Genomic DNA, 11,918 nt, shown 5'->3' with positions numbered 1-11,918 from the left:
CAGTGGGGCCAGCAAGCAGTGTAGTGATTAAGGTACTGGACTCCTGCATGGTCTATCAGTTTCAGTCTCGGATCCCCGAGGCTTGAAATTCACACCGGGTGTGTGTGATTTTGTGTCCAAAATCCCAGGAGAAATAAGAGAAGGGACTGCAGTGCAGCCTTCTCCCCTGGAGAGTTCTAGGGGCGATTTCTCATTTCTTGTCTTTCTGGTGAGTTCATGTTCCCTATAGCAAAAATTTCTCTCTAACGTAAGAAAGTAACAGTACTATTTTTCACTTAACAGTAAAAAAACTGGACCAGATGATAACTGAAGTTTTTGCCAGTTTTAAGCGTTAAAGATGATATATTACATAGCTAATCCTCTACTTCCTCTTTTCTAGACTCCTTTAAATCAGTGTTTTCCCTAAAAATAGTGGAAAGTTTCCAAAATGTATCACATATTAGACATATTAAAATTCAAATCTACTTCTGACTTGGAACTGAAAATAGTAACATTCCTACAAGTAAATTATAATCCTTTATTTCTTGCCAACCATGTTCCCGGGAATATGGAAGTATTAATTAAAATTCAGAAATGTATAACAACTTAAGTTACTGAAACTCTAAAAATATTATCTATTAACTTTGTAAACTGAAGCTCTGTATTAGGAAAAGACATTACAATAGAAAATTAAGTAGATTACCTGTATTTGATAATCCTCTACAATCATAGTATTAAAAACATAACTACTTCCCTCTGTATAATTTTAGTACATAATTAACGTTCCTGAATTTCCAAAACTTACATGTAATTACTTTCACATATAACTCCGAGAAAAGGTTTCATTTACTATGGTAAACACTGATTTATTAAATAATAAAGTAAAAGTCCATGCTTTAAAAGTCAGCATTAAATTTATAACAGAGAAATTTAAAAAAAAAATTTCTATCATGGATAGTTATCAGTCTTTGTTAAGTCTTCCAACCAATATTTCATGAAAGAAATTAAGTGGGAGCTGCATTTATAGATGATGCTCGTGCTCTGGCCATTCTTCGAACCAGTGCTTCCTGCCTTTTTCTCTGAATTTCTTCAGGAGAATATTTTCTGTTTTTCTCCTCTTCTTCTAAAATTAAACAAAAGATAGGTATTAGTTTTTTTACAGCCTATAAAATCATTCTGAATATTAGTTTTTGTTTTTTTATTACCCAGAGTTGCCAAATTGGTTTAGTTATAAAATCAATAGCCACGATTGATGAAATCAATCAATATTAAGTCTAAACTACTAAATGTAAAGCTTCAATTCCAACTTCTTAGTATAATCAGACATGGGAGTGGATATTCGAGGTAAGAAATACATTATTTTGAATAACCTTTCCAGATGATTCTGATGTATCTTATTTCCTAAGCTAGTCATCTAATAGTCTAATTTTTCTTACAGGAAAACACTAGAAGATACTTTTTAATTAGGTTGACTAATTATCAAATATTTTAGTCTCAAAGCTGAGAAACACAAAAAACTCAGAATAAATATAGACATCCACAGATTTTACATGCAATTGACTTTAAGCATGGGAGAAAAATAGGTAATAATCCACAGTCAGGAAAGAATACAATGTCCTAAAACAGGCCTTACCATTGGCCTGGTGATATTCCAAAAGATAATTTCAAATGATATAATGTCACACTATAAAAATTTTGTTTAGGGAGAGTCATCTGTTATTTCCATTAGTCTTTTCTTTTTTTGTAGATGTTGTGCCACAGGGCACATGCACTTGGAGAGAGACAGAGAGAGGGAAAAATGAGATATATTAACCCCAGGGGATGGCCACGCCACCATCCCTTCCCCTTCATTCTCCTCTCAAGATTTGGGGCACACACATCCAGCGTATTTTCCAAGCCATCAATTGCAGGACTCAAATCAAAGTTGGCCATGTGGGATCCAGTGCCTTAACCACCATGCTACCTGCTAGCCCCTCCATTAGCCCTTACTTTAACTCAATCTAAAAGAAAAACAGTCTCAAAGTCTCAATTCATTGCAAGGTAGTAAGCAAAAGTGGCTTTTCTTAATTTTTATCTTAATGCACAGATATTTTAGCAAATTGAGTTTTTCCCTGAAAAGGGCTACATGAACGCTTTTTGCAGCTACTCTATTGCACCACTGTAGCACAAAACAAATGATATGTTGGTTTAATTGAAGGCTTGATTTTGAACAATAAAACTTGAATTTTATATAATTAAAAAACATTGTTTTATCTAGAGGGCATGTGTATTCACTAGAGAAAGACAGAGATGGAGAAAGAGAGAGGAGAAACCAACTCCCATAGGGAATGTCAGGTCACAATCTATTCTCCTCCATCTCTCCCTCCTTTCAGGATTTTGGGCATGCACACACAGGTGCCCCCATGGTCCCCCCACACCCCTGCAGTGTGTTTCTCAAACTATAGGGTCCAGGACTTAAACTTTGCTATAGGGTATGTGAGATCTCACTGCCTTAACCACCAGGCCCTCATATAATTTTCAAATGTCATGAAATATTTTCCTTTTTATTTTTTTAACCATTTAGAAATGTAAAAATTATACATTATAGCTAGTATCTAGCTGTGTATATTTATGCACATACATATACGCACATATACTTTTTATAGAAATATAAAATGCTACATGATATATACCAAACCGTTAATAGTACTTTCCCCTAAAGAATGGTTGTGAGAAAGGAGAAATTGAAGGCCTAACTTGTACTTCAAATTATTCTACACTGTTTCCTTTCTCCCTTTTTAAATAACTAGCATATCACTGTTGTTAAGTTTTTTTTTTTTAAAAAAAGGGGTGGGTTGCTTAAATAGAAAACTGTAGCAGTGATGCCACCCAGATCGGCAACAGTCACTAAATATTTCATTGCAATTTGTGATAAAAGGAATAAAAGAATTAAGAAATGATGGAAAATTAACATGGCAAGGATCTATTTAAAGACTCTCCCTGGAAGGCCTCTGTGAGAAATTAATATTTACACTGAGATGTAAGAAAGTTACAATAAAAGGGTGATGGTGGTGGGTCAGAGACTGGGAAGGAGTAATTTCAGTTAAGATATTGTACAGTCTAAGTTCCTGAACTAGGAAAGAACTGACTCTGAAAAACTGAAAAACAGCTAGTAGAGCTGAGGGAAGAGGAGGAGATAAGGAGAGAGATAAAGTAAGGGTTAAGGAGAGAGAAATCCAGGGATTTGTAGACCACAGTGTAAAGGGATTTGATGTGAAATCTAATGAGCAGCCATTAAAGGTTGTTTAAAGCATAGGATACCAGGTTTGCCTCTCTGGTGTTAAAAAGACTGCTGTTTAGAGACTAGAATTGAAAGGGGACAGATAAAAGAACTATTGCAGTCTAGTTAAGAAATGTTGGCTTGGGGAAGGGTGTTAGCAGTAGAATGAGAAAAATGGACAATCTTGAGATAGATACAATTTTGAGGCAGAAGCAATGAAACTTAACAGAATGAGAACTGGAGAAAACAGGAATTAAAAAATTAGAAATGACAGGTTGTATCAAATAAGCAAATCACAATTGTATCACAACTAGCTCGGATCTTTTTAATCAGCTACTATACTAGCAAAGGTGTTTAATTCAAATTGTCAAATACTGTTACCCTCACTATTCTGCTAAGAGCAGATTATGCCATGAAATACTTAGTAAATTCATATAATCTTAAGACTTACTCTGCAATATATATGAATACAATTTTACAGAAAATAATTTATAAATTATTTAATGAATATTTACTAAGTATCTACTATATAACGGTCACTGTCATTAAGTGCTGGGGAAGAACATGATGCAATCTTTGAAAAAATAAACCATCCATTCTTCATATACTACAGCATAATTACTAATTACCTGTAAGAATCACTTTAATTCTAGTAAATAGAAGTTCTTAAAATTAAAATTAAAAATTTTAATTAGAAGATTTACAAATTCTTAAATTCTTAAGAATAGTTTTCACCTTACATGATATATTCAAAACAAATAATTTTATTAATTTTCAAAGAATGCTCTCTCATACATACCTTTTGAAGATTGTTGTTTCAAAGGCTCAGAAAGCTTCGCCAAAGATTGCTTTTGAACAGTTTCCCCAAGTAATGGGTTGACAATTTTATTTTTCTGCAAACTTTGTGTAATTTTGGTATCAAATATGCTTCCTGTTATACAATTTTGATCAAAGTGAGAAAGAATCTGAGAATTTTTCACCTTTGTAAATGTATACTTTGAAAATCTAACAGTTTCGTTATGGTTATTTTGAGATTCATCTGTTAAGGTCCTGCAGGATAGTTGATGAGTACTTAATTTCTTCTTAAAATCAGCCATTTCTGTATTCATATGATCTGAATTTACATTCATATTTGAACTTCCTGCACAAACAGATTTGTAGCTGTTCTCTTGTACTGAAATATCGATGTTATTCCATGAGACATGAAGATTATTGATCTGAGACTTTGAATTCTTAGAGTACGTAGTCAAATTTGCTGTAGGTCCTAAAAATGTTGGAGAACTTGTACACAATTCTCCTTTCTTCATCTTTATTGATTTATCTATTTTGGAGTTATTTGTCAAGGAAGATGTTTGTACTGAAATGCTGTCCAGATTCAAATGCTTTGATAGTACCACCCGACTTTCTTGTTGAAATGTAGTAGGGAAGTTTTTGGCTCCATGTTTGGTATACTTTGGTACACTTTCTGAGGTCTTGCTATCCTTTCTAATGTCTCCTTGCTGAGTTAGTCTTTCAATATCGTCACACGCTTGGTATAACAAATCGTCGTCTACATCATCTGCTTCCCAGGTATTTTCTAGTTGATAAGATGTTTTAAGGATTTCATTGGCAAATGATGGATCATTCCAATCATCAAAGAAAGAACTTAATTTTGATGCATTAATGTGGTTGGTGTTACTAATATAGGTTTCATCGCCCACAGGATCAATATTAACAGGTGCTTTAAAAGACTGATTAAAAACGGGCTTATTTTTCTGTTCATTAGAGTATCTTGTGTCCACAGTCAACTTCTTTTCAGTAGCATTTACATTAGAAGTAAATTCAGTAAGAATGTTTTCCTTCGCATTTGTTGGATTAGAAGCAATTGTACAATCCTGAATCTTCTCTTGAATAACAACTGTATCAAAAGATTTCTCAAGTTTCTTTTTATTTCCAGTGGATGATAACTGACTTGACTTATCATTTAGATTTGGTGAAAATCTATATTTTCTAGCATCTATTAAATCTTTGTTATGTATTTTTGAAGGTGGATCTAGTAATATTTTTGAGTTTCTTAACTTGGCATCTAAACTTGTTGACTGACTTTTATCATTCTTACTACTAAAGGTATAAATTGCCCTTTCGCCAGTAACCTGGGATGTTTTAGGAGATGGAAAGGGTTCAGGCATTTTGAAATTTTGCATAGTAAAAGGTTCATTACCTAGCAAGTTTTCCCAATCATCTTCAAAATCACTGGTAGTAAATGCCTCGGTGTGCATATCAGAAGCTTCTGGCTCCTTGGTACAGGTAGTGAGATGTGGCTTTATCAGTATGGGAGCATCTTGAGGAGAAAGTGATCCTGGGGTTTTATTCAACAGTTTTTCAGTGACTAGAGTTTTATTAGTAATGATTTTCCCCTCTTTCATAGAACTCTTCTTTCCAAAGGTAGTATTACTTGTGCTCACAAAAGCATCTGGAAGATCTTGGCTTAATGGTCCACTACATGTTTGAGTTGAACCATCAAAAATGGCATTAAATGCTGCTTCAGCATTTTGGTCAAAGGGCTTCTGACTGCTATTTTGATCATTAACCACAGCCATCTTAGTGTTTCCTTGCACTGTTTTTTTCATTATAGCATTATCTATTTCAGAAACTATGCCATGTGACGAATGAATCTGTACATTATAATTATTTAAAGTCTCTATTTCTGAAATCATCTGGATAAGATCATGATTTTTCTTGTCTTGCTCTTCAATTACATCGAGCTCTTCCATATTTTTGTCAAATTGTTTAGCCAATTTCATAAGTTCTTCTTCTTGATTTTGTGTTTTTAACCTATTAAACAACATTAAAAATTACAACTAAGAAATGTTCTGAGTCATTATAAGTATTCAATTATTTAACATATTTTAGTATGTTAAGACTTTAAGAATTTTAACATTTACATGAAAATGACTTTAACTCCAAAATTTTAAATCAAAGCAAAGCAAATTTTATTAATTATCTATACTCACAATACTAAAACAGGGTATTATTAAAAATATTTGCTTTATTGAATCTCACAAAAGTTGAAAGGTGGAACTCACTTGGTACAGCTGATTTTTGCTCTTAATTTTCCTTTTGCTACATTGGGAGTACATGGAATAGCCGTAGCACCAATCCACATACCCAACATGGAGTCTGTTGTTGGTTTTTCATCCTGTGGTACAAGGGGCGGGGGGACAAAGAGATAAAAAAATTCTAAAGGAAGAAAACAAAAACTGAATACTTTGAATTATTTTCCTAGAGCAATACATTCTAAGGAGGTGACAGTTACTAAACGAAAAACGATGAGGCTGAGGATGGCAATATCAAATTGTAAGAAGTGATCTCTTTATGTATGCTACAAGGAGTGAAAACATTCAGAATCAGAAATTTCTTCTTTAAAAACATAGTAAGTTTTAAGAATGAAACTATTTAACAAATGCATACTTAATAGAAAAATTTTCTTTATCAAAAGAAAGTTAACTTATTTAAACTGTCAAAAGACAAAAACATCAATATCAGAAAGAGTGAGGCAGAAATGATCAGAATTAAGAATAAAACGATACATATATATATGCGTGTATATATGTAAAATTCTTTCTGTTACCATCTGATTCTCCATATTTTCCTTATCCCCAGTATATCTTTATCTAAAGTTGGACAATTCATGTTGACTTCAATTGAGCATACTTACATAGACATCTGGACTGAGTTAGAGGTAAGAGAATGTTTAGATGAGACAGGGGTAAGAACCAACACAAGCAGAGAAAGAAAAAAGGTTAACCAGTATAAAACCTAGGAAAAGGCCATTTCAGTCCCAGGTATTGCTGTTATTGTTTCAGCCACCTGTCACATAAAAAATTAGATAATGAGCTTGGTGCATTAACTGAAAACTAACAAATCAAAAAGATGATCTATTTTCTACTCTATTTTTATAGTCTATAGAATAAACATAAATATCACATAAAGTAAAAACAATAATCTTATCACCAGAGTATAGACTGCTCAAAGGCAATGTCTTGCCTACAATATTCAGCATCTACCAATAGTGGACATGAGGGGTTAGTTTATCTTCACTTACTAGAAGGTTTAGAAAAAAAAAAAAAAAAAAAAGAAACAAACCCTACAGTTTGGTACTTTAAAATCCTGACTCAACAAGTAGTTTTCTTAAAGTCCACCTGCATCTAGTTGACATTAGCTTGGTAAAATTAAAAAAAAATCTCATTTTCAAGTTCAATATGCCTTTTCTTTTTTGTTTCAACAACACCCTTAAATTTAAAAAAAATAAATAACATTCTCCATGATTTAATTATAGACTCTGTCCATTAACCAAGTTCAAACTCATTTAGTTTTTAGAGAATTATGACAACTTTATGTGCCCAACTTAATATATGCATTGGTCCTATTTAGGCTTGCATACTAAATAGTAAGCATTATATTTTTAATATTTTAAATAATCACAGTTTTTTGATTTACAACTATAACATACATGCTGCATATGGTATCTAAACATAATGTACAAAAACTATGCCTGAAGAAAGTTAAATGACTGCTCAGTTAATATGGAACTGCAAATTCAACAATTTTTTTTACAATTTCCATCTATGAAAACATTAAAGAGAAATTAAATAGTGATCTAAGGATAACTCATCTAAAAATAAACAAGATGAATATTTGTCCCCCTGAGTCCATGACGAACTCTTTAAGAACCTTTTGATACTTTAAAAGATTTATGTACTTTAAAAGTGGTGGGAACCAGCAGTTAGCGTAAGGGCTATGTCGCTGGACTCCCACGTGGTCGACCATGGTTCATGTCCCGGACCTGGTGGCTTGGAACTCACGCCGGGCACATGTGTGTGCGTGCCCAAGATCCCAAGAGGAGAATGGAGAAGGGATTGTGGCGTGACCATTCCCCCTGGGGGGCGATTTCTCGCTTTCTGTCTCTATGTCTCTCTCTCTCTCTCTGGCGAGCGCACACGCCCTGTAGTGAAAGCCTCTCAAAAAAAAAAACAAAAACAAAAAAAAAACAAACAAAAAAGTGGTCAGCTGGGGTCAGCAAATGGTATGGTGAGTAAAGCAGCTGGATCTCACATGGTTGCCTGCCTAGTCTGAGTCAGGACCTAGTGGCTTGAGAAACATGCCAGGTGCATGTGTGTGTACCCCCAATCCCAAAAGGAGCAAGAAATAGCGAAGGAATTATCATGGGACCATGCTCCATGGGGGCTGTTTCCTCACACAACTACCCCCCCTCCTCTGCCCCAGCCACTGAACAGGCCCCCTGGCAAATTAAAGAAAAAAACAAAAACAAAGTGTTCAGTTGAAGAGGGTAAGGTTTAAAAGGAATATAGGCTTGCTGAGAAAGTCATGATGCACTTTTGCACAGAAAAACAGAAAAGTACGTCATGACTTTCCCAACGACCTAATAATTTCATCGTATTTTTTTTCTTTTACACAAGTTACCACGTAAGTACTGTTGCCATTTCTCTGTGTGAGCCATTATTTCCAGCCCATTTAGATACAGGGTCTAATAATTTACTCAACTATCTTTTTATCCACTATTTAGTCTTGCTAGCCTGAAAACATTTATATTTTTATGTGAAATCCACAATTAATGAAGATCTATTATTAGCTTATAGAAAAAGCAGTGTTATGGCTCAAATACTATTTAATGAAACCTGTGTTAAATGAATTTCTACGACATGCCAAACACGGAATGTAGTACTAGTAACCACACAGAGTTGTTTTGACTGTGCTAGTTGTAATTTCAGATATTTACAACTGCTAAGAAAAACTTTATTTCATGCCTCTTTCACCCGGATGATGCTGATTCCTTATAACCACAGTTTGGGCCAGTGCCATCTATTGTTTATGGTCAAAACAGAAGTAACTATCCAAGGACATGGTAAGAAAAATACCGTACTTTCTCTTCCTGAAGACACTAAGAATGTCTAAAATGAGCTGTCTCTGGATTTAAATGTTGTTCACAAAAAAAAAAAAGAAAAGAAAAGAAAAAGAAAAGAGAGAGGAAAGTAAAGAAACTCAGAACAGTTTCATTTATTGGGCCCATGCTTCCTACTAATAATAAAAGGACTAATATGATATAGACCCCCTTGTGTCAGATGACTGACTTCAACCTGTATTTCTGTTTCAATCAAGCAATTTAAGTATGGATGTTACGAAAAAAAAAGTTTGAAGATGGTTCTATTATGGCAAATAATTAATCATAACTAATAACTTTAATTGACAGTATTCTATAGTTTACAATTTTTACTTATCTAATGGATTCCTCATAAGAATCCAATGAAGAGAACAAGACAAATAGTAAGTCTGTGGTTGAATGAATGGAGATAATGAGAGCTTAAATGATCCACCTAGGGTCATATAGCAAAGGAGGCTAAATGAGGACTAAATCTAAATCTGGTATTCTTTTCATTGTTTAAGTGTTTCTTGATGCTTCTGGACGTTGATGAGTATTAGAAAGAGCAGTTTTCAGGACCAGCAGTTAGCATAATGGCTATGTTGCTGGACTCCCATGTAGTAGACCATGGTTCGAGTCACGGACCCGGTGGCTTAAACTCACGCCGGGCACGTGTGCGTGCGTGCCCAAGATCCCGAGAAGAGAATGGAGGAGAAGGGGTTGCGGCGTGGCCATCACCCCTGGGGGGTGATTTCTCGCTTTCTGTCTCTGTCTCTCTCTTGTGAGCGCACGTGCCCTATAGCAAAAACCTCTTCAAAAAAAAAAAAAAAAAGAGCAGTTTTTACTGTAGTGTAGATAATAAACAAGTATCAATTTAAAAAAATGATAAAGGTTTATACTTAATGCTTTACTCCATTATTTCAGTAACCTGAAAAATGATGTCATATGTTAAACACAAAGCTCTAGTAAAAAATCATTACTTTATAAAAAGTAAAACAAGATACCTACTTAGAGCAATATATATTCTTTTTCAAAACATGCATTTCAAAAGTGCAAAAGTTAAAGTATTCTTTGATGCCTTATTTTTGGAAGAAATAATTATAAAAAACATTTCCATATAACTGAACTGTATAAAGACTTGGTGGCATATTTTTCACTCTTTTAAAATAACTATAAATCTAGTAATACTTACCTGAGGAGCAATACGATTAACAATATGTGAAATTTCATCAGTATCTGTGGTATAAATCTGCTTTTTTCTTCCTTTACCTGAAGAAACAAGGACATTTCTATGAATTTTAAATGACAAAAAAAGTCTTTAACTTTTAAAAATAGCTGTCACTTCTCAGAAAATGATTTTAACTGCAATTTAAAAGACTAGACACTCTGACATCACATGCATAACAGAGAGAAAAATCCCATAAGATTCTTAAAAACAAGCTGCTATATAAAAGTTCTTGATTTGTTTTTAGACTGAAATTCATAGTTAAATCATAATCATTTATCAAATATTTACCCACATAGAAATGGCAAATGGCAATAACAATTACCTAATTGTTTGGTTAAAGGAGAATTCTGATCCCAAAAGATATCATTCTGTCCATCTGGATCATTAGGAGAACTGAAGGTAGATGACAATAAATCCACTTTCAGCATTCTCTTTGGTGTTTCATCTCTCTCTACATAAAATAAGATTAAAGAAACAATTGTTGCATTTTAAAGCATTGCTTTAGTTCATAATACCCCAAAGTCAAGTAATAACTTAGTCTTAAATTACCTCCTGGAGACCATAATATTACTTTACTCACAAATAAAATGTTTTCACATAAAAATCTGTGTAACTCTTGACCCTGTAAACAGCAGGTCTTTTAGATCATCTAGCAGCCCTGAGAATTCGTTTTACTATAGTCTGATAAACTAGTTACTCCTTTATCACTGGAACTAGGAGGTTATGGGGAAGCACCTGTAATCAAGTCTCCTAATAGAAAATTCGGCAAAAGTTTAGTCCCTTTTGACAAACTCTATTCAACCCATGTTACTTAAAAAAAAAATTAGTAATCCATTTCTTGGGAAATTTTTGAATCACTTTTCAGATGTCTACAATTTTTTCTTACTCCCAAGTTGTTTTACGGGGATAAGTTAAAGACACGTAAGATGACGAAAGTCACGTACATGCTCTAGGAAAAGGCATTTAGATTGAGTTTCTGTTCCTATCGGATATGCCAAAAACTAGTCAATGAAAGTGGCTCTAAGTTTCCTACTTTAAGGGATGTTACACGTGGCAACTTCCGGTTTATTCATAACGTGAGACATCGCTCAGGCTTTGAAGAGTCTGGATGTGACTATTTTAAAGCAAGTCAGGGCAAAAAATAATTCCCCTAGAGATAAGCTGAGGCCAACCGACCTATCAGCTCGCTCTCCTCGCCCCGCCAAGCCGATGACTGGAGGAGCAACATAAGTTCGCCGCCCTCCCCAAACAGGTAAACCGCACCTATTACTGTGGCGGGGGTGACGATAGGTGGTCAAACCTAAGTGACCAGTGCCCCAAATCGCAGACACAAGCCTTCGGAGAGGGGTAGTGGGTTACTTCTGGACTCCCGAGAGAAGCCTGGAGAATAAAACCGCCGGCCAGCCGCGAGCCGACCTCAGTCGCCTCCTCCCTGGCTCGACCACCGAGCTGCATTCCTCAGCTGCCACCGTTTTGCACGGCGTAGTCTTCGCGCCAGGGCTGTCCCCATGTTTCCTTCGCCGACTCATTGT

General features: G+C 34.7%; 1 protein-coding gene and 1 long non-coding RNA gene across 3 annotated transcripts in view; one reads left to right on the top strand and one right to left on the bottom strand.

Annotated features, from left to right (window-relative positions):
* Window positions 1-211: 211 nt before the first annotated feature.
* Window positions 212-11,745, bottom strand: ETAA1 (ETAA1 activator of ATR kinase). The gene is made up of 6 exons (XM_027769137.1): window positions 11,650-11,745; window positions 10,709-10,837; window positions 10,351-10,427; window positions 6,304-6,416; window positions 4,038-6,052; window positions 212-1,102 (listed from the first exon to the last, which is right to left on the bottom strand). The coding sequence occupies exons 2-6, from the start codon at window positions 10,812-10,814 to the stop codon at window positions 984-986; spliced, it is 2,430 nt and encodes an 809-aa protein (XP_027624938.1). The 5' UTR covers window positions 10,815-10,837; window positions 11,650-11,745; the 3' UTR covers window positions 212-983.
* Window positions 11,558-11,918, top strand: part of LOC106734118 (uncharacterized) — a 116,486-nt gene continuing 116,125 nt past the window's right edge. For both annotated transcript variants that reach the window (XR_001369860.2, XR_001369861.2), the window contains exon 1: window positions 11,558-11,638. This is a non-coding gene — a long non-coding RNA (uncharacterized LOC106734118). The remainder of the gene's footprint in view (window positions 11,639-11,918) is intronic.

Source organism: Tupaia chinensis, unplaced genomic scaffold, assembly GCF_000334495.1.
Source record: "Tupaia chinensis unplaced genomic scaffold, TupChi_1.0 Scaffold148723_1, whole genome shotgun sequence".
NCBI classification, from domain to species: domain Eukaryota; kingdom Metazoa; phylum Chordata; class Mammalia; order Scandentia; family Tupaiidae; genus Tupaia; species Tupaia belangeri.
This window is presented reverse-complemented; position numbering and strand designations above follow the sequence as displayed.